The 27,744-nt window shown below is 41.5% G+C and overlaps 1 protein-coding gene across 5 annotated transcripts in view; it reads left to right on the top strand.

Annotated features, from left to right (window-relative positions):
- The window catches only part of pou2f1 (POU class 2 homeobox 1), a 176,270-nt gene that overhangs the window by 72,729 nt on the left and 75,797 nt on the right, over window positions 1-27,744 (top strand). For 3 of the 5 annotated variants that reach the window (XM_008107713.3, XM_008107714.3, XM_008107712.3), the window contains exon 2: window positions 14,181-14,249. In XM_008107713.3, the coding sequence (XP_008105920.1) occupies window positions 14,181-14,249 (69 nt within the window). Of the gene's footprint in view, window positions 1-8,764; window positions 8,933-14,180; window positions 14,250-27,744 lie in introns of those variants that run through there. The other 2 variants (XM_062974936.1, XM_062974935.1) reach the window with 1 other exon arrangement.

Genomic DNA, 27,744 nt, shown 5'->3' with positions numbered 1-27,744 from the left:
ATTCAAATGGCGAAGCACACCGGCGACGCCGCCGGAAAGGTGATTGCTCACGCAGTCGTGATCAGACGACATGCATGGCTGAGATCCTCAGGCCTTTCTTCCTCCTCTCAACAAGTGATCGAGGACCTCCCCTTCGACACCCGGGGACTTTTTAACTCAGGAACTGATGACAATTTGAAATCCAACCATGATTTCAAGATCCTTGCATCAAAGTGTGGCACCGATCAGCCTCAGGCTCAACGGACCCGATGGTTCCCTCAAAGATAACGTCGTTTTCCTCAGCCCTTTCGCCATCAAACCTTTTGGCGATCGTCAAGCTCGAGCCAGCACAGTCATCACCAACAGCCTCGCCATCAGCACCAGGTCCCGAAAAATCGAGGCAAAGGTGCAGCTACAATGCCACAACTCCAACGGCGGGCCTGACGCCCACTCTCCCAAGGCCTTCGCTACTACTGCTACTGCCATGCCTCTCTTAAGCCCCGACCCGAACTCTTCTCTTTGCCTTTTTCGCGATCGTCTAGCTCCTTTCTACCACGAATGGGAGTCTTATCACCTCAGATGCCTGGGTTCTCCGCATTGTTCGAGACGGCTACTCCTTGGAATTCGAAACCTTGCCCCCCACGGGCCACGTCCTCCCCACCGATCCTTCACCGGAAATATGCTCCGAGGTCGACTCCCTTCTAGCAAAGGGCGCAATCCGGCCTTCTCCTTCCGAGCAGGAAACTTGAGTTTTCTTCTTGAGATACTTCACGGTTCCCAAGAGTGACAGGGGTCTTCGGCCCATTCTCGACTTACGGGCCTTAAACCTTTTCATTGTGCCTTCAAAATTTCGAATGGTCTCGGTGGCCTCCATTCTACCGATGCTCCGACATGGAGACTACTTCACCTCTATAGACTTATGGGACGCGTATTTCCACGTCTTGATACGTCAATCCCACAGACGCTTCCTCTCCTTCAAGCTCCTGGGACAATCTTACCAGTTCACAGTTCTCCCTTTCGGCCTCGTTATGGCCCCAAGGGTCTTCACGAAGGTAGTCGCTGTTGTGGCGGCTCACCTAAGGAAACAAGGCATAATGATCTTCCCTTATCTGGACGATTGGATGATTGTCGCGTCCGACCCCTCATCCCTTCAAATCCACGTCTCTCAAACTCTCTCTCTTCTACAACGGCTGGGCCTTCAGTTAAACACTGAAAAATCCCAACTGCTCCCGGCCACCGAAATCCGCTTCATTGGGGCTCTTTTCAACTCCCTCGCGGAAACGGCCTCCCTGCCGTTGGACAGGTTTCTAGCCCTCCAGTAGCATCATCTTCTTCTCCTCCGCAACCGCAGGGTTCGAGCCTACGCTGTCCAGGTCCTCCTGGGTCACATGGCCTCCACAGTCATGGTCACCCCTTTTGCCAGGCTGCGTCTCAGACCTCTTCAAAGATGGTTCATAGACTCTTTCAAACCCCATCGACACCCAAGCTCGATGTTCCTCACGGTACCGGACCAAGTTCGCCTCTCCCTTCATTGGTGGCAGGACCCGGCGAATGTTTGTGTGGGACTTCCCTTCCACCCCCCACTCCCGTCAGTCACCATCACGACCAACGCCTCCAATCTCGCGTGGGGAGCTCATATGTCGAACCTCACTGTCAGGGACCTTTGGTCTGCTCAAGAAAAGTCTCACCACATAAACTTTCTAGAACTATTGGCAATCTTCAAGGCTCTCCGAGCGTTTGCTCGCTTTCTTCCCCACAAGACTGTTCTAATCCAGACAGACAACGTAGTAGCCATGTACTACATCAACAAACAAGGGGGTACGGGCTCGAGGAAGCTCATGGCTCTTTCAACAGACATTTGGCTATGGTGCATAGCGAGACACATAATCCTCTCAGCTGTTCACCTGCCGGGTGCCCAAAATACGCTAGCGGACTCTCTAAGCAGAATAGCGACCTCCCCCCACGAGTGGCGCCTCGATCCCAAAGTCCTACAATCCGTCTTTGACGACTGGGGTTGGCCAACTCTAGATCGCTTTGCCTCCCCCTCGAACACTCAGCTCCCTCGCTTCGGAGCGAGACTCCCTCCAAACTCAGTTCCGGGCTGTCTCAGAGACACGTTTCTTCTCGACTGGACTCTCGAACCCGTCTACCTCTTTCCTCCTTTCCCTCTAATCTCGAGGATGATAGAAAGACTTTCTCTGATGCCAGCGTCGGCCATCCTGATAGCCCCTGCCTGGCCACGCCAGCCATGGTACCCGACTCTTCTCCGGATGTGCGCGGGGCCCCCTCGCACTCTTCCGACTCTCCCTCATCTCCTATCGTTGCAGAAGGGGCAGGTGCTCCACCCCGACGTTCCGTCACTGCACCTGACGGCTTGGAGGATACTTCCATAAGTTCTCTCCATCCGGACCTGCAGGCGATCCTCCCCGCTGCTCATAAGCCGGCTACGTCAAGAGCCTACGCCTACAAGCTTGCTAAATTTCAAACTTTCCTTCGGGACCGAGACGTCGATCCCTCCTCTACTTCGATCCCACTAGTGCTAGACTTCCTCCTTTCTCTTGCGGATCGTCAACTTTCTTTGGCTTCGATGAAATCCTACCTCGCTGCTCTCTCCTGGCATTTCCAACGTTGTGGACAACCTTCTCTTTTCTCTAACAACCTCATTAAGACCTTTCTTCGGGGATACAACAATCTCCGACCTCCGGTTCAACCTCCGACCCCTGGGTGGAGCCTTGAACTCATCCTTTCTCAACTTGCTTTAGCTCCCTTTGAACCCATGGCTTCCGCCGACCTTCACCTTCTCTCCTGGAAGGCTGCCTTTCTAGTTGCTGTCTCCTCCGCGCGCAGACCGTCGGAACTGGCTGCCCTTCGGGTAGACGAGCCCTACCTCCGTTTCCACCAAGACAGGGCCGTTCTTCGCCCAGACATCACCTTCCTGCCTAAGGTGGTCTCTGCCTTCCACCTTAACCAGGATATCATACTTCCTGCCTTTTTTCCTAACCCTTCTTCTGCTTTGGAGCGGAAGCTTCATCTCCTGGATGTCAGAAGAGCTTTTCTCTTCTACAAGGACAGAACTAAGGACATGCGTAAATCTCCTAGACTTTTTGTTGCTTATGCTACCCATAAGCTCGGCGAGCCTATTTCTTCTCAAAGACTCTCACACTGGATTGCTCAGACTATTGAACTGGCCTACCAGCTGGCTAAGCGCCCGCCTCCCCCTTCGATCTGCCCTAGATCGACGAGGGGTCGCTCTACCTCTACTGCCTTCCTGCAGGGCATCCCTCTCGACTCCATTTGTCGAGCGGCTATCTGGTCTACCCCATCTACCTTCGTTTCACATTATAGGATGGACTCTAAAAACCTCAGGGACACGGCCTTTGCCAGGTCGATCCTTTCCTCCTGCCTTTCCTAACGTTTCTTGTCCTACTCAAGGCCAGCTTTGTTGCCTTCTTACCATGTTCTTTAATGTCATGCAAAGTTTATTGATGGGATATGTTGGTTGTTCCTCATCTCAGTGCTTGTGTACTGTACTTACCCATTACCTGCTGTTACGGCATGGGTTTCCTTTTTCCTTCTCTTAACTGGCTAATTACTGCTAGAATGGCACCTTTTTTCCTCTCTCGAGGCCGTGTCTTTTGCCTCGATACAACTACCTCCCAGTGCCTTCGTTCCGGGAAACGTGTTATACTTACCTCTGTCTTTCCTTCCAGATTATTGGTTTCCTGATGATATGTAATGCTATGATTGCTATACGTTCTAGATCCTGACTGCTAGGATCTATATTGCACTATGTGTTGTTACGTTTTCTACCACTGCACTTACCTTTGCACCTTGTGCTTAAATAAAGGTGTTATTTTGGACACTCAACTCATTGTCGGGTTTGCTATGTCCCACCTGCCTATACCTCAGCTTGCTAGTCTCCATTAGTGTGCATTCACAGAGTACACGAAGAAAAAGGACAGGTTGCTTACCTGTAACCGTGTTTCTTCGAGTGTACTCTGTGAATTCACACGAACCCGCCCTTCCTTCCCCACGTGCAAACCTCTCCCTTTCTCGTCGCCTTTGCGGCTTAGGAACTGGGGAGTGAGCGCGAAGGGCGCCTTTTATACCCTCTGGGGAGAGGGGCGGGGTTACCGCCAAATTTCAAACTTTAGCTTGGAGAATATCCGTTGGCGCCTGCGCAGGTGCAGTCTCTCCATTAGTGTGAATTCACAGAGTACACTCCAAGAAACACGGTTACAGGTAAGCAACCTGTCCTTATCTGCTTAGAACTGGATATGAGGCCCCTTCTTCACAGCTATATAAAATGCACACTGAAGTGGATTATATGGTAGCGTGGAGTCAAGATAATCCAGTGCAAAGCAGATAATATAAGATTATAAATGGGTTATATAGCTGTGTGAAAGAGCCTTGAGTCTACACTGCCATATAATCCAGTGCAAATTAGATAATCTGTGGAAGAGGCCTAAGTCTGCCTGTCCCCTGGGCTGAGTTGGTTGCTAGGAGACCAAGTGGGCAGAGATTAGCCCTCTAAATGGCAGCAATTGGATAAAAACAAATATTCCTTGCCCTCTAATTAGGATTTTATTTTTATTTTATTTTTGTTGTATCAACCTAGAGGTGTGGATGATAGGTTGTGTTGTCAAATTTCGAGGTTGGGGGGCCTGTAGTTTTGTTGTTTTGTCGGTCGCCATGATGCCATCACTCATTTATATATATAGAAAACTGAGTAAAGTACTCTACAGTTCCTTGTCTGGGTCATATGGGAAATAAATAAATAAATGACCCCAGCATTGTGGCTGAGAACTAAAACAGTATTTGTTTTGCTATGCTTCAACAGTTGTAGAAATGCATGATTTACCACCCTTTTGAAATGGATATTTTGTCTGTACAGTCCTGCCACTTACATGAGGATTACAGGTGCAGGTATCCCATGAAAGTGAAAATAGTGAATATCTCAGGGTGGAGCAAACAGAGCATCATCACTGCATCCTGGGTGGGAGGCTACCCAGTATGTTCCAGGGGAAAGTGGAGCAAGAGCTGGCCCAATGCAACAAGTCACTTAACCTGCAGATCCCAGCTCATTTTCCTCCTCTTGTGTGATACAAGTGGCTTTTTCACCTGGACAAATGAAGGGAGCTAGTGAGGGGAACAGAAATACACTGCAAAACAGAAGACGAGGTTGCTTCTGGTTGCTTCTCCTCTTCCTTTGTGCTGTATGTGCCTGTTTTCCCTGTTGCCTCCTTCATTTTGCTTGGGTGAAACAAGCATTTATGGAAAACAGGAAGGGAAAGATAAGATGTAGGCACAGGGTAAGTGACAAACAATTTTATTGATCAATCAATTAGCCTTATATTGACAATATAAACACAACATAGAATATACATAATGGCCAAATAAAATTATAAATGTTAAGTGGTGAGCGCTGCTAGCTCTTCCTCTTACCTACATGCTGAGAGTCTCTGGACCTCATCACATGGACCTTGAGAAGCATTGGGGACCATCTGTCTAGCAAAGGGAATTATATTGTTAGATCCCCAATCATCCCGTTTCAACTTCTGTCTTCCCATCACACATGTTTCTCTCTTCAGGTTTTCACCATTTTAAAAACTTTTATTTCAATGAGATCCCTTACCCTACACAAAGCCCCCTTACATTAAAAGAAGCAGGACATATTTTTTAAACTCTTCTTTCAATGGGATCCTTTGCCCTCTCCAAAGCTTCACATACCAGAGACAATGTCTCCTCATATGTCATAGTTTTGAAACATTCCCTTCAATGGAATCTTCCCCTCTTCTCTTTGAATTCCTACCCTTGAGTAGATCAGCAGAAATTTAACTTCACTTTCAACCTTCTCTCAGTGGAATCTTCCCACCACTTATGATACACCTTCCATTTGTTGGTCTTCCTTTAGAAGAGATCGACACATGTTTAAAACACTTCATCCAATAAGACCCACATTGTCTTTAAACCACTTTAAACAACAGAAGGATCATGGAGGGGCATGTCATAAAATGGAGTGTGCAATGGAGAAATCCACCACTTCCTATGGAGCCTAGATTATTATTAAGGAGAAAATGTAGTGATGACGAAGTGGTGAAGAATGGCCATTCCTCCACATAACTGAAACAAATCAAAATGGGCAAATCAGTTACATGTATTTTTCGGAATTAGTGGCAGTTTTGGCGCACATCGCCAAAATTTCTCGTCTCGTGTTCTGAACTCCTTTAAGCATGCTTCATCTCCATTTCAAGGACGAAGGGCAACAGATGACAGCTGGAAGTTGGCAAACTTCATGTGTTGGGGTCCATTCCTCTTCGGTCTTGAAATGAACATGACAGGTCCTATGATGGGGAAAATGTCCCATGTGGTGAGGTCAGCTGTCACTCAGGTAAAGGAAAAGAGACACCATTTGGAACAGAAACACATAGCAAACAGGAATAAGAGGAACCAGCCCTGTGTTAGTGCCCACAATGTCGCTTATCCATCAGATCCGGTTCCTCCTCTTCCTGTGTGCCACATGTTTCTGTCTCTTGCAGTATCTTCCTTCTTTTGCCCAAGAGAAACAGACATTCTTGCACTCAGAAAGAGTAAGATGAAGACATTTTTCTGTATAATCCTCCCTAAGCTAGTACATTCTATGACTTCTGTAAGTAGTTGTGTTAAAATATATAGTGATAGCTGAATTTTTAAAAAATTGAAAACTTTCAAATCTATTTAAAAAGTGATCCCTTCCATCTTTTACATGACAAAACTGAATGCAGCCCTGTTAACAAGAGGGATGTTTTCGTGAGGGAGCCAATAGTGATTTTGAGTCTAGACTTTGACAAGGCTGTCGTATATTCTGTAAGTTATGAAATTATGCTAACTTTGGATTTTGCTGTCCTTCCATTATTTTTTTAGTTAACTACTGTAGTTTTTTTTTCTCATGTCAGGAGTAACTTGAGTCGTTTCTGGAGTGAGAGAATTGGCCATCTGCAAGGACGTTACTCAGGGGATGCCCGGATGTTTTGATGTTTTTACCATCCTTGTGGGAGGCTTCTCTCATGCACCCGCATGGAGCTGGAGCTGATAGAGGGAGCTCATCCGCACTCTCCCCGGGTACTGTAGTAAGGGCAGTAAAGGCAGTATGGACTCTGTGTAGGCGTATGCGTGTATGCATAGTTTCACGTTAATCAGAATTACAAAATAGCTATTTGGTTTCTGACTTCTAGTTAAAATGGATTCAGAAACTATCAAGATGCAAGTTTAATTTTTGCCAAAAAGCTAAGTTGAAACTATAGCAAACGCTTAAAATGCAGAAGGTTTTCTTTATTTTAGGAAGCCTAAATTAAGTTGTTTTGAAAATCCAATTTTTATTCCCACCAGTACTTTCTTGGTCTAACATCAACAAACTCTTGATTTCTGAAAGAGTGGATTGATTGTGGAGTTTGGATGAATCCAGTTAAAATAGTTGGTAGGAGGACTTTCTGTAATAGATAAGTAATTCTGAGGAGAATATCGAGGGAAGTACTGTTACATAAGAAATAATTGTATTCACATAATGTAGGCTATAGCATAACATCACATTCTATTTGGTTGTTTAGAGTAATGTTTTAACATTGTTCAGCAAAAGTCTTTATAGGGGTGGACATGTTATCCCTTTGTAAACCCCCTTTGTGTGAGAGAAGTCCTTACATGACCTTCACTCTCCTCTGACTTCTACTTTCTAATTACTTGGTCTCAAATTACTCTATTATACAGTCTTTGCACAAGAGCTTCTAAGGAGCCCTGGTGGTCCGGGGACTGTAGTTGTAATCCAGAGACAGAGCCCATGAATTTATTTTAAAATAAATGCTGTTTTTTGTGCAGATGCATACAAACGAAAGACTTCTAGGTAACGACATCTTTATTTGAAATACTAAGGGGAACAGGAATGACCAAATAATTTTTCCTATACTTACCAGTGTTGAAATGCCTTTGCAAAGCAACTAAAGTGAATTGGCTGATTTAGGCAATGTAAAATTATGTTATTTCTTCCTATATCAAATTCTGCTTCTCTTTCTTTGTGGAATGTTTAAATTGTCACATAACACATTTGGAAAATATCACCTAAATGTGCAAATAGTAGTTAGACAGGTTTGTGTTCAGCTCCTACCTTGCTAATTGTTTTCTTGGGATTATTTGGATTGTGTCGAAAGCTGTTTCAAATCTCTTTTATTACTAAAGTCATTGTTGCCAGCAGGAATAAGATTAAAGGTGCTTAAGTCTGTAGAGTTGTTTCTAATTTGTACGTGTCATTTCAGTGGCATTTCAACAGAATTTTGTCTTGCCTCTTTCCCCTCCCTACTTCCCCATGGTACTGTGCTCAACTTAGGTCTGAGAAGCAAAGCCATTGGAAGAAATTTCATTTTGTTCCTAATTATTATGCTGGCACTTGGGAGATAATTTTTCCCTTCATGCACTGCCAATTAATATGCAAATGAGCTGATAAATATTTATATCATGATTTAAATTATGCAGGGAGTGCTTTCAGTGTACTCTGCAAATGAATTGTTCATGGACTTCAAAGTGCTGGCTGCTGTGCTAACGAGGGAAGATTTGCATAAGGCCCTAATCAGGCGCATACTGATTAAGCTTCATTATGGAAACTGCCAGCTGCAATCTTTGTTTCTATTTTATTAAAAAAGGGGAACTTTTCATGCTTCAGTCGCCTTGACAATGTCAGACACAGCTAGTAGGAGAGACTAAAACTCTACAGAGCAACTGAAGTTTCTCTGTTCTGTTAAAGATTGCTATGGTTTAACTGAAGTTATATTTCTCTCCTATCCCCACCCCTCCTTTTCTAGTTCTGTTAAGAGTAGTAGTATAGAGGTTTTTTATTTTAGGAAGTCTTCCCCCCTCCTTTTACTTGGACTATCTCAATCTGCAGAAGATCGCACAGCAATGCTGGACTGCAGCGACTACGTTCTAGGTGGGTACCAGTTCAACTGACTCTTGCAAGCGTTTAATATGGAAATAGTAGTTGTTAAGATTGACTATGCATAGGGTCTTAATCACATATGCAGGACTTAGGGAGGTGTTTGAGAGGCTGAGGGCTATCAGCAATTCAGTAGAAGTGCCTCCTCCATTTTTTGTGTTTAGGAGAATCTTGATGTAAAGCTTTAAAAGGAATGGAGATGCTCTTCAGGTTCAATGATGTTTAATCGCGAAGCATGTAGTAAAATCAAGTTTGACTTTGGATTTGCTTTCCTGTGTGCTTTTATATGAAATTACACTGGGGAAGGGAGCATACCGTGGCTTGATCAATTCATTCAGAATACTATATTTGGTATATTTATTTTGCGGGGAGGGGTGCAGCTGATACAGAGCAGCACATTTCAGGGTTTAATGGCAAGAAAGCACTGCCAGCAGTCATTGTTTTTGATAACAGTGCAAGTAACGCTTGCTATGACTACTAGTGTTTTTATCTTGTAGGACCTCCATTAAAACAGTTTGTGTATGTGTGGGTGTGTGTTCGTTTGAATATTTTTAAATTGATTTTTTTTCAAATTGTAGCTTTTAACTTCACTGCTTTTAATTTTTGAATTTTACAGCTGATAATCAAAAGATTTATATAACATAGTTACCTTTAAATGAAGCTGATGCAAACCAGCCTCTTTCCCAAATGCTTTTTCTAAAATGCTTAGCACTTTCTTACATACTTGGACTGAACTTTTGAAAAGGCTGTTTCCAATAATTGCTTTTTAAACAAAATAATCTTACCATGTTTTAGCAATTGTAATACACCTAATGAATTAATGACACATCTTACCTGATATTATGAGAAACACTAGATTGATTGATAGTTTTATCAACTATAAGAGATTTACACAGACCATGCTAATGATTTTATGTGTGTGTGTCCTAGGGGATCCATTTAAAACACAAGAATGAATCTAGAAGCTCATCAGAATGTGAAGAGTACTGCATCTGGTGTTTTCGGTCTTTATTTCAGTATGTGTACTTCAAGGCATGACAGTGTTTTAGTGTCGTCATTACAAATTGCACTCCTGTGAAAGAACGAAGGAGGGAGAAAGTGTGGGAGGTACAGCCACATCTTATGTAAAGGGAAAAATATTTTAACATCTGTTATCCAAATTATACGTCTTACACCATTTAAAGTTTTTAAGATGTCTTTTTTCTGTGCCAAGATTTATTAATTCACCTTTAAATTAGGTCTAGATTACAGGAATTATATACCGGGATGTGATCAAATTCCAACTACTCTTGCATTTTTCCCGATAGGGGATAGTCAGATACTTATGGGTATACAAGCAACTCATGAGGGTAATAGCCTCTCCCTGGTACACTGTATTCAGAGGTATACTGTCTCTGTACATGGAAGTTCCATTTGATTGTTATGGTTATGAGCAATCGATAGTGACTGCCATTATGCCTTATAGTTGTACATCTCACTGTGATAGTCTGTTGTATTGCATAAGATGTTTTAACAAGTATTAGAAAAAGTAAGTAACTAACTTTGTCCTCTTGATTTGATGCACTGATTAGCAGTTGCTCCTTTTGAAGTAGAGGATGCATCAAGTTAATATTGCTTCCAAACATGAAGCCATACACCATATTTCATTGATTGTAATATGCCATCGATTGTAAAATACACACTAATTTCAGTATCACTAACATAAAAAAAGAGTTATATATAAGCGATTCTAAAACACACCTTGTTTTTAGAGATGTTTATATGAGGGGGGAGTACATCTTAGAATAGAAGAAATACAGTAGTTAAACCCATTGATGGTCATAGTTTTACTATTCATTTCAGCATCTGCATACATTTAAAACACCCAACAATTATTAAATAATAAAGGTTAGAATATAAAGCCAATTCATTTTTCTCTTTTAGATTATACATAGACTACCATCATTATATAGCTATGAAATAAAGCATAATTCAAAATATGCCAGATTAACTTCTGAAGCTAGAGCATACTTGTTGTACCATAATACTGATTAGGGTTTAACTTTCCTGTTTATAATGGAAGCATTTTCATTAAGAGAGTGTGACCTGCATATATACATATTAGAAATCATCAATAATTTGATCTTTTATAGCTCACAAAATTTGCAATACTTTGCCATTATTCTAGTTAATTATATATTTTAGGTAACAGATGATATGATTATGCAGATAACTGCATGCACGATGCAACAGAAACAGCTTCTGCACTATCGGTGGAGCATTATTGTATTTTAATATGTTATTTAACTATTTTAACTGTTTTATTATTTTATTGTATTATGATATACTGGTAGTGATCTTGCCAGTTGTGTAAGCCGCCCTGAGTCCCCTCGGGGAGAAGGGCGGGGTAGAAATATCGGAAATAAATAAATAAATAAATAAATTAGGTACTGGAGTAGTTTCTTCGTTGTGACCAATGATTGAAAATGGGAGTGGTATAAATGATATTCAGAAATAACTTTTTCTAGCTTGAAAAAGTTTTACTTTATATTTTATATTTAAATTTAAATTAACATTCAGTTTTAAAAGAACAATAAATTAACCTACAACAGAGAAAATAATTAACTTAGGTAAATCTAGAAGATGCCTTCAAAAGAGGTTTCCGGGAGGAGGTGGAGGTGGGTTCCAGGACTCCTTGTTGCTAATTTATGAGTAGAACAGAGAAAGTCTTAGCATTTTTTAATTCATCTGTATAGTTACTAGAAAACTGAACTATTTTTCTGTCCATATTATAGTTGTAATATATCTGTGTGTGTTTGAGAGAGATATTTTATTAGGTTTCTGCAGATCTGATTCAGTTTCTCTCCCATTATTTTCTTCTCTACCTTACTTATTCTTTCTTCTACCATTCACCCCGCATTTATACTATTTGTGAATTAGTTTTCCTGGGATATGCTGTTTATCTAGGACAATATGTGTATTTATCGTTACATTGCATTTGTATATTTGAGTCTGTCTGACATGCTGGTGAAGATTGGCTATACTATGGTTTATGAAGTTTTCAGTTAGTCTTATTTCTGAGTGTATCTTTTCTGATGAAAGACAACATTTTCTGTATTTTTCTATAGCTAGATGTTTCCTCTTTCTGGTTTCCTTTGGTAGTGTTTTAGAAAAGCCTGATAAAATATTAGAATCACCGGTAGAATATGTTGTGCGATTTGCCATCCCTTTGATACTTATAGTAAATTAATTGGTAATATTTAGTAAAAAATCACCGTAGTAAAGATCAGTAATAAGAAAACATATACGTAAATACAGTAACTGTCTATGAGGAATCCAAAATATTCCCTTTGAAACATTATGTTGTTTTCAATTGGTTTCCTCCTTCTCTCCATTGTTCTCCACCAACGGATCACAAGACCTATGGCTGTGAAGATGTGCTTAAAGAATAGGCAAAAGCATGGAAGTCACAGCTATTTGCATACATATTTCTGTTGTCAAACTCAGACAACTTTTCTAGCAAAATTTTTACCTCATGGAAGTTCCTTGCAGTACCAAGGAGGAAGTGTGTTAAACTCATCATCCACCTCATTTTGCATGTTATTCAAGAGGGCACCTACATGGGTTGCAGTAATTAAAGGCTCTCTAGAGACTTATCACAGTTGGAGAAGACAAAGAATGGGTTGTATTTTGTAATCAGAATAAATCTTTTGGGAATAGCAAAGGCATTCTTCAGTACTATACTAAGAAGCATCAGTTCAATTGCAAAAAAAGGGAACCTGATGTGATTATCACAAAAAAAAATTGATGGAATGTTAGTTTAGCAAATATCAAAAGCATGATACATAATATGGTAATGACTTGTGTCAAAATTGTTCTCTGTGGTTTGGATTATTTTTGTTATTATCATTATTTTGCTCTTTTAAGCCTGTTCCAAAATGTCAGCCTCCTTTTCTCCCATTTGTAATGAATGCTTCTTTTTTTCTCACTTGTAAATTGCATTACTGCTGTTCGATAGTTTCCACCTATTGCCACTGCACAATGACATGACCACCATTTTTTGAATGGGATACAAAGTATTACACTACAGTAGAGTCTCACTTATCCAAGCCTCGCTTATCCAAGCTTCTGGATAATCCAAGCCATTTTTGTAGTCAATGTTTTCAATATATCATGATATTTTGGTGCTAAATTCATAAATACAGTATTTACAACATAACATTACTGCATATTGAACTACTTTTTCTGTCAATTTTGTTGTATAACATGATGTTTTGGTGTTTCATTTGTAAAATCATAACCTGATTTGATGTTTAATAGGCTTTTCCTTAATCCCTCTTTATAATCCAAGATATTCGCTTATCCAAGCTTCTGCCGGCCCGTTTAGCTTGGATAAGTGAGACTCTACTGTATTTCCTAAAAACTATAACATGTTCAATTGAGTGATGTAATCATACAATGGTAGAAGTGTCAAGGGTATTTCTGGAAGAAGGGAAGTTAAAACAGAAATTTGGGATAATAGTGACAAAACAGATCTTAAAGACATATCATTTCAGTACATCCTGACTTCTTTGCTCTTTATTTCTGTTTCACTATAAACCCTGAATTATATATATCACAGCCCCCACATCTATGAGACTGATATCCCCAACTTCATTTGTCTACATCCTATGTCCTCTCTAGGCATTGTCTAGGTCCTCTAGCATGACTCTACAGTATTATTGGACCAGAGGTCCTTCTTTTCAATAGGGTTCACTTATTTTTGCTGTTTCATGTATCCATGTAAAACCTGGGGAATGTATCCACCTCAGATATGTGGGTCATACTATACTGTTTCATCATGATACATGGATTTCTGTTTCCTAGATTCTTTCTCAGGTTTTCTTTCGATGTTCCATGCCTACTAATTGGTTTTGATTGAATTAAAGTGCAAAATACATCAAAAACATGGTACATTCTGTCTGATGTGTTGTTTTTATGTGCCAGCAATTTATATCCAACCAATGGTGGCCCTACGTTGATCGTATCACAAAGTTTTCTTGGTAAAATTCATTCAGAATAGGTTTATCATTGCCTTCCTCTGAGGCTTTCCTTGATCACCCAGTGGATTTCATGGCCAAGTGCGGATTTGAGCCCTAGTCCATGGAGTTCTGGTCTGACACTAATCACTATACCATACTGAGCCCTGTATTCTGTTGCAAAAAAATGGTGTCACGAAAGTACTCTGCCCTGATTATCACCTTTCCATTTGTTTCCGTTGCAGACTCAAGAATGAACACTCCGTCAGAAACCAGTAAACCTGTAAAAATGGAGAGTGGGGATGGGGACACAGGTAAGAGTGAAACAATACTATGATCACATTTCACAGTAAAATTGTCTTGATTTGAAAGCAAAAATTATTTTACCATCTTAATTGGTTCAAGGCTATAAGAGCTCTTTTCTTTGAAACATTGAGTGTGTAGACACGTGCACGAAATTCGTTTTTACCGTTTATTCTGTTTCTTTTGTGTCTTCTGTTTATTCGGAAGGGCGAAAAAGGAGGCCCCTTCCCCACACGAAACTCAGTTTGACACAAAAGCCTACTTTTGTGTGGAGCTGAAATTCCATGTGTGCACGCTTCTTCTCTTTCTCCTCCCTTTCTTCTCCCTCCTTCCCTCCCTCGCACCCACAATGCTCCAAATTCTCTCATGGGAATTGCGTCCGGGCAGCCCCACATCAGGGCGGAAGGAATTACCTCCCCTCCCTCCTTTAAGGGCATGTGTGTGTGGGTGTTTCGGGAGGCTTACCGAAAACGAATCAGGCCCCGCAACGAAAGCTGGAAACGAAACGGGACAAGCTTTTACCCAAATGCTTAGTGCTTCCTGTTTCCTTAATGGTAGTACTTATGTTCAATATGACACCTTCACATAGAACCAAGGTACATGGATACAGTGGTGGGCTTTAATTTAATGGTCAGGTTCTCCCTATTCTGTCTCTCCTAGCCCTACCATTAGTATTATAGCATCCATCTGTTTTGGTGTTCCAGGCCGCCTTTATTCTTTTATTCCTTCTTCTTTATTTGATAGAGTAGTAATCCATAGGGAAGATGTTCAGTTTGTGTATCAGTTTGTATATGCATTTTTACTCTTATTTTTTTCAAAGTGATTATGTGAAGTTTTGGTGCTACTTGTGAGCTTCCCACGTTATTATTTTCCCCATTGGTATAGGAGTCTTCCAATCTTCCAAATTATCAGTGCCCTTGAAATATAAATAAATGAAAAGGTCTTACAAAAACTGATAAGGTGTTTGACAGTGTGGGTTACTAACAGGAAGAATCTGCTCACTGTCATGCATTTAGGTGGCACACTGATTTTGCATACACATCTGCTCCTTTTATTGATTTTGTGCAGCCATCTGTTCTTGTATATCCTTTTAGTTTTCCCATGTTTTCCAGACAGTAGCTATTTCCCCTTTACCCTGTTTCCAGTGGACATATAACATTTCATTTTCCCCCTAGATGACAACCCATTTTCACATTTGACAGTAATGTCTTTCCAAAGTAGTTTTCTGTATTTTAATATTTGTTTTTTATGTTGCAGTATAGATTAGATGGCATGGATGAATGGATAGATACACACACACACACACACACACACACGTACATTCACACACACAGTAATGATACTATGATACAGAAGTTTTACAAATGGCTCTTGCTCAAGTTTTTTTCCTTTTGTAAACAGCTTCTCAGTTATTTTGACTGTACGTACCAATTATGTTAGCTTTTAATCCATTCCTAAACATCCTTTTTTGACATTCGCAATGTAAATAAAATGAACATTGGTTCAAGTTTCAGGAAAGGAAGCTTATAAATCCAACCTGTTTACTTTAAAGTAAATCAGATTTCTTGCAGTTAGACTAAATTCCTGATATCCATTAGAACTGCACCTTTAACAGAAGGACAGCAGAGGAATAGATTTTCACAAAATGCCTTTAACTGCAAAAGTGATATAAAATAATGTTTGGAATTGAATTCTTTGAGCTTCCTGCCTTCTTTCTTTGTACTTGCTTGCATTTTGCCATGAGGCAATTGGGGTATAAATTTCACTGTAATTATTTTAAATTAAGGGAATTGTAATTATAAACACACTGGTCTTCTAATGTTCATCTAATGTTAAAAACAAAATGTCTAAGATGAGCAGGAAACCCATCTTAAATGTTGGACTCCAGCGCCCATCAACCAGAATGACCATTGATCAGGAAATATGGAAGTCATAGTGAAGCAATGTTCTATCTGGTTCAAGGCAGTCAAATATTATCTTTCTTTGCCCCCCCCCCCCACACACACACACTTTTGTCTTTTCAGATATTAAAAAACATGTTTGGAGATTGCTACTTCAACATTTTTAGCTGTCCAGGTTAGGTGTTATATAAAGTTGCTATTTTAGATATTACTTATTTACTTACTTAGGCGATCCCTCATAGTTCGAGGATGATGGCCTTCCAGCTGTGGGGTCCTGTGGGTGGGTTCTTAGGTGGCTGAAGAGACCTATTCTTGATCTGCATGTTTTCCTGCAGTAAGGACATTGGTTTCCAGGTGGAAGGCGGTCCCGGTCAGGGTTACTTGACGCTCCGTCCTCTTGGCACGCTTCTCCCTTAAGCCCTCTATTTGTGCCTCTTCGAACTCCGCAGCACTGCTGGTCACAGCTGACCTCCAGTTAGAGCGCTCAAGGGCCAGGACTTCCCAGTTCTCTATGCCACAGTTTTTAAGGTTGGCTTTGAGCCCATCTTTAAATCTCTTTTCCTGCCCACCAACATTCCGTTTTCCATTCTTGAGTTCGGAGTACAGTAGCTGCTTTGGGAGACGGTGATCGGGCATTTGGACAACGTGACCAGTTGATGGCGTAGGAGCATCATGTCAATGCTGGTAGTCTTTGTTTCTTCCAGCACGCTGACATTTGTCCGCCTGTCTTCCCAAGAGATTTGCAGGATTTTTCTGAGGCAACGCTGATGGAAATGCTCTAGGAGTTGAGTGTGATGTCTGTAGACCATCCAAGTTTCGCAGGCGTAGAGCAGGGTTGGGAGGACAATGGCTTTATAGACGAGCACCTTGGTATCTCTACAGATGTCCCGATCATCAAACACTCTCTGCTTCATTCTGAAAAATGCTGCACACGCAGAGCTCAGGCGGTGTTTTGTTTCAGTGTCAATGTTAACTTTTTTGGAGAGGTGGCTGCCAACGTAGCGGAAATGGTCAACGTTTTCTAATGTGACACCATTAAGCTGTATTCCTGGCATTGCAGAGGGATTAGCTGGTGCCTGTTGGAAGAGCACTTTGGTTTTCTCGATGTTCAATGAGAGGCCGAGCTTCTCGTATGCTGAAAGGTGTTTGGAGTGGCTTGGAGGTCTTCTTCTAAGTGCACACAGACTACGTTGTCATCGGCATATTGGAGTTGTATAATAGATGTTGTGGTGACCTTGGTTTTGGCTTTCAGTCTGCTGAGGTTAAATAGCTTGCCATCTGCCCGATAGATGATTTCCACTCCGGTGAGAAGCTTCCCATCAACAAGGTGAAGTATCATAGCGATGAAGATGGAAAATAAGGTAGGGGCAATAACACATTCCTGCTTGACACCTGATTCCACCTTAAATGGGTCACTTTGGGAGCCGTTGCTGTCCAAGACTGTTGCCATCATGTCATCATGGAGGAGTCGCAGGATGGAGGATGATCCAGAGAGCGCTGCGATTCACTGTGGCGAATGCCTTTGCAAGGTCAATGAATGCCATGTACAGAGGTTGGTTTGTTCCCTGCATTTTTCTTGGAGCTGTCGTGCAGTGAAGATAATGTCTACTGTTTCTCTGGAGGGGCGGAAGCCGATCTGGGATTCTGAGAGGGTGTCTTCTGAGATAGGAAGAAGGTGGTTTGCAAGAATTCTTGCGAGAATTTTCCCAGCGGAGGTTAGAAGGGAGATACCGCGATAGTTCCTGCAGTCTGTTCTTTCCCCTTTCTTGAAAAGGGTGATGATGGTGGCATCCTTGAAGTCTGCTGGGATTTTCTCAGTCACCCATATCTTTTCAATGAGCAGGTGGAGTTGTTGTATCAGCTCAGGTCCACTCTCTTTGAAGATTTCAGCAGGGATCCCATTAGGTCCACTGGCTTTGTTGTTTTTTTGTTGGCTGATGGCATTGCTGACTTCTTCCAAACTAGGCAGTGCTGCAAGCTCACCCCTGGTTTGTTGTTGCGGGATTTGTGAGAGGGCCTCTTCAGCCACATTGGAACTGCAATTCAGAAGGTTTTGGTAGTACTCTTTCCAACGTAGTGCAATTGATGTTTTGTCCTTCAGAAGTTTGGTTCCATCTGATGAGCGTAGAGGCTGTATGCCATGGTTTCTTGGTCCGTAAATGATCTTTGTGGCTTTGAAAAATCCCTGAGCATCATGGGTGTCTGCAAAGTGTTGGATTTCTTCAGCCTTCTTTGTCCACCAGATGTTCTTGAGTTCTCTGGTCCTTCTTTGGACCCCAGCTTTTGCACTAGCATAGATCTTTTTCTTAGTAGCACAGTTGGTATCTCTTTGCCATGTTTGGAAGGCTTTCCTTTTGTTATCAATTAGCTGTTGGATCTCTTTGTCGTTATCGTCAAACCAGTCTTGATGTTTCTTAGTTTGGTATCCAATGGTTTCTTCGCAGGCTGTGATGATGGAGGACTTCAGTTTGTTCCAATGTTCCTCAACATTTTCAGGGTGTTCTGTGGGTAGATGATCCTTGAGTGTTGTTTGGAGAAGGGCTCTTTTGGAGGGTTCCTGAAGGGCTTGGGTGTTCATTTTGTGCCTTATTTTTCTTCCTTGGAGTCTGCGTTTGGGGGGGATCTTGATAGCCATCGTGGATCGGATTAACCTGTGGCCTGTCCAGCAGTCATCAGCACTTGTCATGGCTCTTGAGAGAAGCACATTGCAGCGGTCTTTCAGCTGCATCCAAATCAGTTTAGAATTAGTAAGCAGCATGCTCTTTTTCTACCGTGTTTCCCCAAAAATAAGACAGTGACTTATATTAATTTTTGCTCCCAAAGATGCACTAGGTCTTATTCTCAGGGGATGTCTTATTTTTCCATGAAGAAGAATTCACATTTATTGTTGAACAAAAAAATGAACATTATATACTGTACAGTAGCTGTCATCACAAACCAGCATAACCAGACAAACTGTGAATCCTATCAAGAATTTCTTGTTACTACCAATATTTCCATGTACAACACTCTATGGTACGTACATTTACCAATCCTGCATGCTCTGGTGTTCTGATCGACAGGCATGCTTCCAAACAAAAACTTTGCTAGGTCTTACTTTCAGGGGAGGCCTTATATTTAGCAATTCAGCAAAAACTCTACTAGGTCTTAGTTTCTGGGGATGTCTTATTTTAGGGGAAACAGGGTATGTACAAGTAAGTGGTTACTGTAGTTATTGTGTGGCTCAAGTCTTTTATAATTTGTGGAGACTCTAAAGTGAACAAAATTTTTGGGTAAAAAATTTTTCCAAGAGGGTTTGCTGTTTCCTTTGATTAAGACAGAGAGAGTCTTATTAGAAGACTCTATCCAAACTCAGTAGGTTTCCATTGTCTTCCAAATTCCTGTTCAACACTCAAACCACTGCAACTCTCTGACTCTCTTTGTACAAGCGCATTCTTGTTTTTAACTGCTGTTGATATATCATGATCCTATGAACGAGAGATCTTGTCATTGAACAGATTCAGTGGATCTACTCAAATTGCGGCATAAGGGCTCTTCTAAAATTGCATTTACTATTTCTCATTTAATTAGATTGTTGTTATTAACTGCTGTCAAGTTGAATTTGATTTACTGTGACCCTTCTGCTCAAGTCTTAAAGATTAAGGGACCTGTCTTCCTTGGCTGAATCTATCCATCTGTAATATGGTCTTCCTCTTTTCTTACTGCCTTTTATCTTACCAAGAATTATTATTGTTTCTCGTGAGTTGAGTCTTCTCATCAAATACAACAGTCTCAGTTTTATCTTTGGGTGAGTTTAGGCTTGATTTGCTCTAGATCCATATATTTGTCTTTTTAGCACTGCATGGTATCCTTAGAACTCTTCTTCAGCACCACATTTCAGATTAGTTGCATTTCTTCCTCTTAGCATTCTTCCCTGTTATTTCATAACAAAGGAAATAAATTGAAAATACAATGGCATGGAGCATCTTAACTTTAGTGTTCAGTGATACGGCTCTATACTTCAAGATCTTGTCTAATTCCTTCATATATGGCCTTCCAAGTTCTATTCTTCTTATTAGTAAAGACTTAGGGTGCATCTACATTGTAGAATAAATGGAGTTTAACTGCCATGGGACAGTGCTGTGGAATTGTGGGAGTTGTAGTATGATGAAGCATAAATTAAAATCTTTCTGTGGAGCCAAGCCTTTCCAGACGAATAATATTAGGCACTGTCAGTCTGATAAATAATTTGATAATACCTGTAGTAGTATTGTGTAATTTGCATACCTTAATGTTGTTGATATTCTTTCCTCCTGGTTTCATGCCTCCTTCTGAGTCTAATCCTTTTTTACATATGATATGTTTAGCATACAAATTAAACAGATAGGATGACAATTGTTTAGTACAGTAGAGTCTCGCTTATCCAACTTCCGCTTATCCAATGTTCTGTATTATCCAACGCAGTCCGCCTTTTAGTAGCCAATGTTTTCAATACATTGCAATGTTTTGATGCTAAAGTCGTAAATACAGTAATTACTACATAACGTTACCGTGTATTGAATTGCTTTTTCTACTAATTTGTTGTAAAACATGATATTTTGGTTCTTAATTTGTAAAATCATAATGTAATTTGATATTTAATAGGCTTTTCCTTAAACCCTCCTTATTATCCAATATTTTCGCTTATCCAATGTTCTGCCAGCCCGTTTATGTTGGATAAGTGAGATCTACTGTATATTTGATTCCTGTATAAGTCATCAGGCGATATTTATGCATAAAGTAATGTCTTAGTTTGCTTGAAAAGGTGTTTGTAATGAATAGGTCTGCTTGAAAAAGTGTTTGCAGTGAATAAAGTGTTGGCCTCACTAATCCGAATCAATCATTTCTCTGCTTCATGTTTTGATCCTAGAGCAAAATTTCCTACAATCTTTGATTTTGCTCTGTTTTCTGCTTTTGCATTTCAATAGTCTTAGATTAACAGAATGTCTTGTTTTGGTGTATGGTCATTTCCATCCTAGGCTCTGGCATAGATTTTTGAACTCCTTTTTCTGCCTCTGTAATTGGAACATATACTAGGATTATGTCTAGTCTTATTGATATGATTCAGTCAGACTTTGCATTATATCATTTGGCTGCTTTTGCTACAACTCTCCTCACATGAGGATCATGTGGCATTCTGCCCTAATTAAGGTGTAGCGCAATTTACCTCTTGCTCTACTGTCGTTATACTGTGCTTTTCCTCTACTGTCAGCTAATGACATGGAAAAAGTATGGGGAAGTACACAAAGTAATAAAATGAAGTACAACTGCACAAAATAATGACTTCAAAACAAGACAAATCAGTCACTTCAGAACAAGACAAATTATAGTGCATATATTATAACTATTAGGAGGGATTTGTAACTTGAAAAGTGTTTCATATTGTATGTTATCATATAATTGTAGGCAAAATACTACATTTCTGTTTATGAAAGCACAGACATTTTGTTCATTGTCCACGTATTATAAGGAATTATTGTGGTATTCTTCCCCGTTTAATAACCAAAGGTATGTTCTTGTTGTACTTGGACATCTAAGTGATTATTTATTTCTAAGCATTCATTAATGGTGGCAGTTGCAGGATATCTGGAGCATTTTTGCACTCTGAAGTTTGTTTAGCTAGCTCATGAGCTACTTTTGAAGTATTTAACATAATGTCTGGCTACTTTATTTTGTCAGATCTGAATGTGCACCCCCACATAGTACAATGGTATTATATAAACTACTTTTTCTCTACTCCAGAAATACTTGTCTGCATGGCTCTGAGGTGGAACCCACAGCTCTCTTCTCTTTTATTTTTCTATTTTCTCATTTGAGAATTTAAGAAATATTATCCTCAGGGCGAAATATTTTTAGATTTTAATTTTATCTCTGTTATTTCTCAATGTCGTCATCACAACAGGGAAAGAAAAGGAAAAGAGTCTTTGGTGCTAATGTAAAACATGGTTGTAGTGCATTAAAAGTAACATTACAAACTACAGCTAGTTATTAGTTCCACTTATAGCTCATTATTTCAGAACTACCATAATACTTAAAAAAACAAATTTACTTCATTGATGTAATGAGTAATGGTTTCTTGTACCCTACACATATTACTGCTAAAGGGTATTTTAGAGGTTTTTTTGATAGGAATTTGAATCTGTTTGCCATCTTATCAATTCTAACTTTTTTCTCAAAAATTTAATGGAAGGAGATATGAATTTAACAACAGCAGCATAAGGAGCACAAAGGAGAACTGTCAATTTTCCTTTTCAAGATTGTAATGAATAATGGCAACATTTTACTCTTCAGACACTGTGATGAATAATAAAAACAAATTAGTTTCAAAAAGTGCTATTAGAAATTTGTTGTGGTGTAAGACAGTGTGACTTAAAATGTGTCTTCAGCAGAAGTGCTGGCATAGCTGCAGGTATCTTCTGTGAGTGTCAGGGAGACATTTTGCTCTGTAGGGGCAGTGCCTCCTGTCAGTGATGTGGCAGTTTAGAGCAAGATAGCTGTGCCTCATACACCTTGCTATAAAGGCAAATGCCTGCTGTTTGCAGATACAACCGAACGGCTTGGATAGGGCGAGGGCTCGCTGAGGGACGTCTCCCCGGATCTCCCTCGGCCAGGCCCTTGCTGGAGTAAAAGGTTTCCTCCAGCAAGGGCCTTGCTGAAGAAGATCTGCGGCATGCTCCTCGTTTCTCGGAGGGACAAGCACTTGCTGGAGCAAGGGCCTGTCCCTCCGAGAAAAGCGGAGCGCGCCCCGGATCTCCCTCTGCCAGGCCCTTGCTGGAGGAAAGAGTTTCCTCCAGCAATGGCCTGGCCGAGGAAAACCCATGGCATGCTCCTGTCCCTCCAAGAAACGAGGAGCCTGCTGCCGGTTTTCCTCAGCCAGGCCATTGCTGAAGAAAACTCTTTCCTCCAGCAAGGGCCTGGCCAAAGGAGATCCGGGGAGACGTCCCTCAGCGAGCCCTCCCCCCTTGGAAGGAGCCCACGAGTGCCGCTGCCTAGCTGGGGAAGCTGGTCCAGGGAAGCAGGCCCCGAGCATTGCTGCAGCAGTGATCACGGGCCGCTTCCAGGACGCTTCCTCCTCCCTCTCCCTCTCCTTTTGAGCTCCCTTCATGCGAAAGAAGGAGCGGAAGAGGCGGGGGGGAGCTTCCGGGGGGCTTGCTCCTCCCTCTCCCTCTCCTCACGAGCTCCCTTCGCTCGTGAGAAGGAGAGGGAGAGGGAGGAGTGTCCCTGGCAGCGCCTCGGATAATACAGAGCCTCGGTTAACCGGAGCTCGGTTAACCGGGGTTCTACTGTATCTCAATTTTTAAAAGATGAGTTGTTGCTTTGCCACCACTGTGCCCACATTTTAGTAGCTTAGGGTTAACAGGACATAAAGATTTCAAGCTATTCTAGTTTCAAGCTTCCTTGAATATGGTTCACACCATCTAACATGCTCCACCTGCGTCAGTTGTTGGCCATGTTTTTTAAAAATCTTTTTACTTGAAGCACTGTTGATTTAAACTTGAATTTGCAGACCATCAAGCCCAAGGATATAGCTATGCCAAAGTGGCCAACTTTATGTCAATATCTATTATGTCTATTTCAGCAGGAACAGATGGGAATGCTCAGACAGCCCATAGCAGCAATCTTTGCTGTTGGCTTTCTTGGATACTTAGCTTAAGTTTTCCATCTAGAATTCCTTACTGCCACCTCTAGCCATGTGCCTATTTGAGAGTACTGTGTCCAACATTTTCCTTGCTGCTTGTTGTCCTGGAGTTTAATCAGCATCTGATACCAGTGTCTTACATTCATTTCAAAATTTGGAACCCACTGCCCATTTTCCACTTAAATATGTATATTTCTATATATGCTGGCTAACCTGGTTAGCAAACATTAAAAATTTTCAGCTGCTGTTAAAGGATTCATGTGTTTTCTACATACAGTAGAGAGTCTCACTTATCCAACATTCTGGATTATCCAATGCATTTTTGTAGTCAGTGTTTTCAATACATCATGATATTTTGGTGCTAAATTCGTAAATACAGTAATTACTACAGAGCATTACTGCATATTGAACTACTTTTTCTGTCAAACTTGTTGTATAACATGATGTTTTGGTGCTTAATTTATAAAATCATAACCTAATTTGATGTTTAATAGGTTTTTCCTTAATCCCTCCTTATTATCCAACATATTCGCTTATCCAACATTCTGCCAGCCCATTTATGTTGAATAAGTGAGACTCTTCTGTAGTTCTGATTTTATCCATTTTCCTGGTGCCGGGTGGGTATGCGTTAGAAATCAGATATTTCTAGTATTATCTCCTCTTTGTATTGGTTTCTGAAGATTTTGTCCTCGTGGAATTGTATGTATAGATCCTTGCAAGATAGTTTCTGAAGACTTAGGAACTGACAGACCTTCTTGTAGCTCCTGTTCGTTGATTGGCTCTTATTATTAACCCATTAGCCCTTATTATACTGTTGTGCTGCTACCACTTGACAACTCCACTCTCTCTAGAATGGCACTCTCACACTTTGCAATAACACTTTGTGGTACTGTCTGTTTTTGGGGTGTACAGTAGTGACTCCATGGGCCTTTACAACATTTTGCTACACTCAGGCCGTATGAGATAAAAAATCTCATGACTGTGATGCTGTCATAGACCCTGTCACAGGTTCCTACTTAAAGTGATCAGAGTGTATTTTCTCCTGTGTGTGACTATACAGAAGCCACAAAGAGTTGGACTGGTTGTTTTCACAGTAAACTCTTGTGAAAGGATGCTTTTCTAGAATTGTACATCTTGAAGCCTGTGCAGTCATGGCCTACACCTGTTTCCTCACTGCAGGCTTAGTATGTGAATTTGTAGTTGTGGTGAATTAAGAATAGTTTAGGAGAGAACCTTGGTCTTATTAGAGGCATCAAGTTCCATTGTCTAGTTTCAGGTTGCTGAAAACTCTTCTGAATTTCAGACATTTCCAAACTGCAACCTCTGCCCAGGCACAGTTCCTGTAGGACTGATTGCATGAATTATTATGTGAAGAAATACAGTTACAGATCAGTGTTATCTCTGGTATCTGGAAGCATCACCAACATTGAGATTACTTATTAGACAAAAAATTTGGGGCCATGTTTTTTTTTTTCTTCACCACCATTACTATTTTAAGGTGCAGTAGCCATGCATTCTTTGTTTATACCAACTAGGTTAATGAGAACTGAAAAAATAATATGAAAATGAATTGCACATGTAGTTCCTTAGAATCTATGCAGTCATACATTCTTCCTGTTATTAACTCTTCTAGAAGGGTTATGGAATGCTTATATGGTTTGTTGTCGAAGGCTTTCATGGCCGGGATCACAGGGTTGTTGTATGTCTTTCGGGCTGTGTGGCCATGTTCCAGAAGCATTCTCTCCTGACGTTTCGCCCACATCTATGGCAGGCATCCTCAGAACCTACCTCACAACCTCTGAGGATGCCTGCCATAGATGTGGGCGAAACGTCAGGAGAGAATGCTTCTGGAACATGGCCACACAGCCCGAAAGACATACAACAACCCCGCTTATATGGTTGTTTGGCAATGTTACCTCTAAACACTCCTCCTATCCTTATTTTGTCCAGTGTTCATTGCATAAATCGCAAAAAAGAAACCTAGCTGGAAATTATGCCACTTCTGTAGCAATCTTTTGCTTTAAAATGGCAGTCATAGCAAAAACGGGCACTCCACCACATTGAGCACTGAACAGTCCTCAGTAGATTGTATTTCTAATTCTTCTTCAAAGTCTCTGCGATAGCACACTTATGGAGTATACGGCGCCTGCACAGGCTCTAATGGAAGCATCCCAGTCTGTATATTTTCAATTTTTTGCTGTAACCCTGCCCAAGAATGCTATCTCACCGACGATGTGGACTAGGATTGGCTGAAACACCATCTCAACCCCAGCTCTGTCATAGTGAAGGATTCGCAATTGTCTGGCAAACAGAGTGCACCGCTGTCTGACCAGGAAGGCAAATGCTTTGATTCAAAAGGCCGCAAACTCTACACGGGAGAATCTCTCCTCACTAATTTCAAATTTCAGAGCCTGCATGGGCACCTACCAAGAACTCCTCTGGGAAAAGGCACAGCCATTCCATGTGAAGCTGTCCGAGGAAGGCCAAGCTGTTCTCCGCACACTGCAACAAGAGGCTACGTCGCTCACGCATAATCTGATCCAGATGGTGAAACATATGATGGACACTGCGGGAAAGATGACAGCACAAAGATGATTGCCATCCGTCAACATGCATGGCTCCACTCATCAGGCCTCTTTAGGGCCTCCAGACAGGTCATCGAAGATCTCCCATTCGACTTCCTGGGCTCTTCAACGCTGGCACAGATGGTAAACTAAAGTCTAACTTGGAATTCAAAATTCCAGCTGCAAAATGTGGTTTGTAGCCTCAACAGCAGCAGCACCAGAGGACCATATGGCATCAGCCCCACTACAGGAGGTTTAACCAGCCATCCTATCGGTGGCAACAATGACCATCTCTCACACCGCTGTTGCAACCACAGCACCAAATCATCTTCGGTGGGAACCAGAAACCGTGTTCTTGGCCTCCCAGTAATCAGTCTCAGAGTCAAGTTTGACAACTTCCCCAGCGATGCCGTGTCTTTGCTGTTTACTCTTGCCAACTACCCCATCCCAGCCTCGGCCAACCCCTTGATACTGACACACAGCGATGGTACCAAGACATACCTATTCGCAGACTGCTTGGCACACTACTCCAATGTGTGGCACAATATAACATCAGTTGTGTGGGTTCTCAACATTGTTCGAGAAGGCTATGCCTTAGAATTCGAGAAACTTCCCCCAACACAACCCTCACAGTCCATCTAAGACGAGGTCCAAGCGCTCTTGCTCAACGAGGCAATACAACCAACACCACCAGAAGAAGACCCAATGGCTGTCTTTTCAAAATACTTTGCCATCCTTAAAAAGGATGGTGGCCTTCACCCCATACTAGACCTGTGCTCCCTCAATGCATTCCTCCTTCCAAAGTAGTTCAGGATGGTGTTAGTCTTGTCCATCCTGCACTTGCTCAACCTGGGAGACTTATGCAATGCCTACTTCCATGTCAGCAAGCATCCTGCCCACAGGAAATTCTTATCCTTCAAACTGGACAACCAGACCTTCCAGTTTATGGTTCTTCCCTTCATCCTGGTGACGTCCCCGAGAGTCTTCACAAAATTCATGTTGGTGGTTGCGGCACACCTTCGAAGACACAGCATCGTCTTATTCCCTTATCTCAACAACTGACTTCTAAAAGCGCAGTCACCGTCTATCCTCCAGCAACACATCAACTTCACACTGACTCTGCTTGACTCCCTAGGCCTCCGCCTAAACATCAAAAAGTTGAACCTCTCCCCAACAACCTCAATAAGATTCATCAGGACGATGTTCCATTCCGACTCCCAAACACCTTTTCTCCCTGCCGACAGATTCCACGCGCTCCAAAAGCAGATCCACAACAGCCAGAGATGTTGCCGGGTATGGGTCAAAGTCATTCAAGTTCTGCTGTGCCGCCTGGCCTCAACAGTCAAAGTTACCCCATTCGTATACCTTCACCTCAGAACTCTAC

The sequence above is a fragment of the Anolis carolinensis genome, chromosome 3 (genome assembly GCF_035594765.1).
Source record: "Anolis carolinensis isolate JA03-04 chromosome 3, rAnoCar3.1.pri, whole genome shotgun sequence".
Taxonomy (NCBI): Eukaryota; Metazoa; Chordata; class Lepidosauria; order Squamata; family Dactyloidae; genus Anolis; species Anolis carolinensis.
The sequence above is the reverse complement of the archived record's forward strand: the minus strand, read 5'-3'. Positions and strand labels throughout refer to the sequence as shown.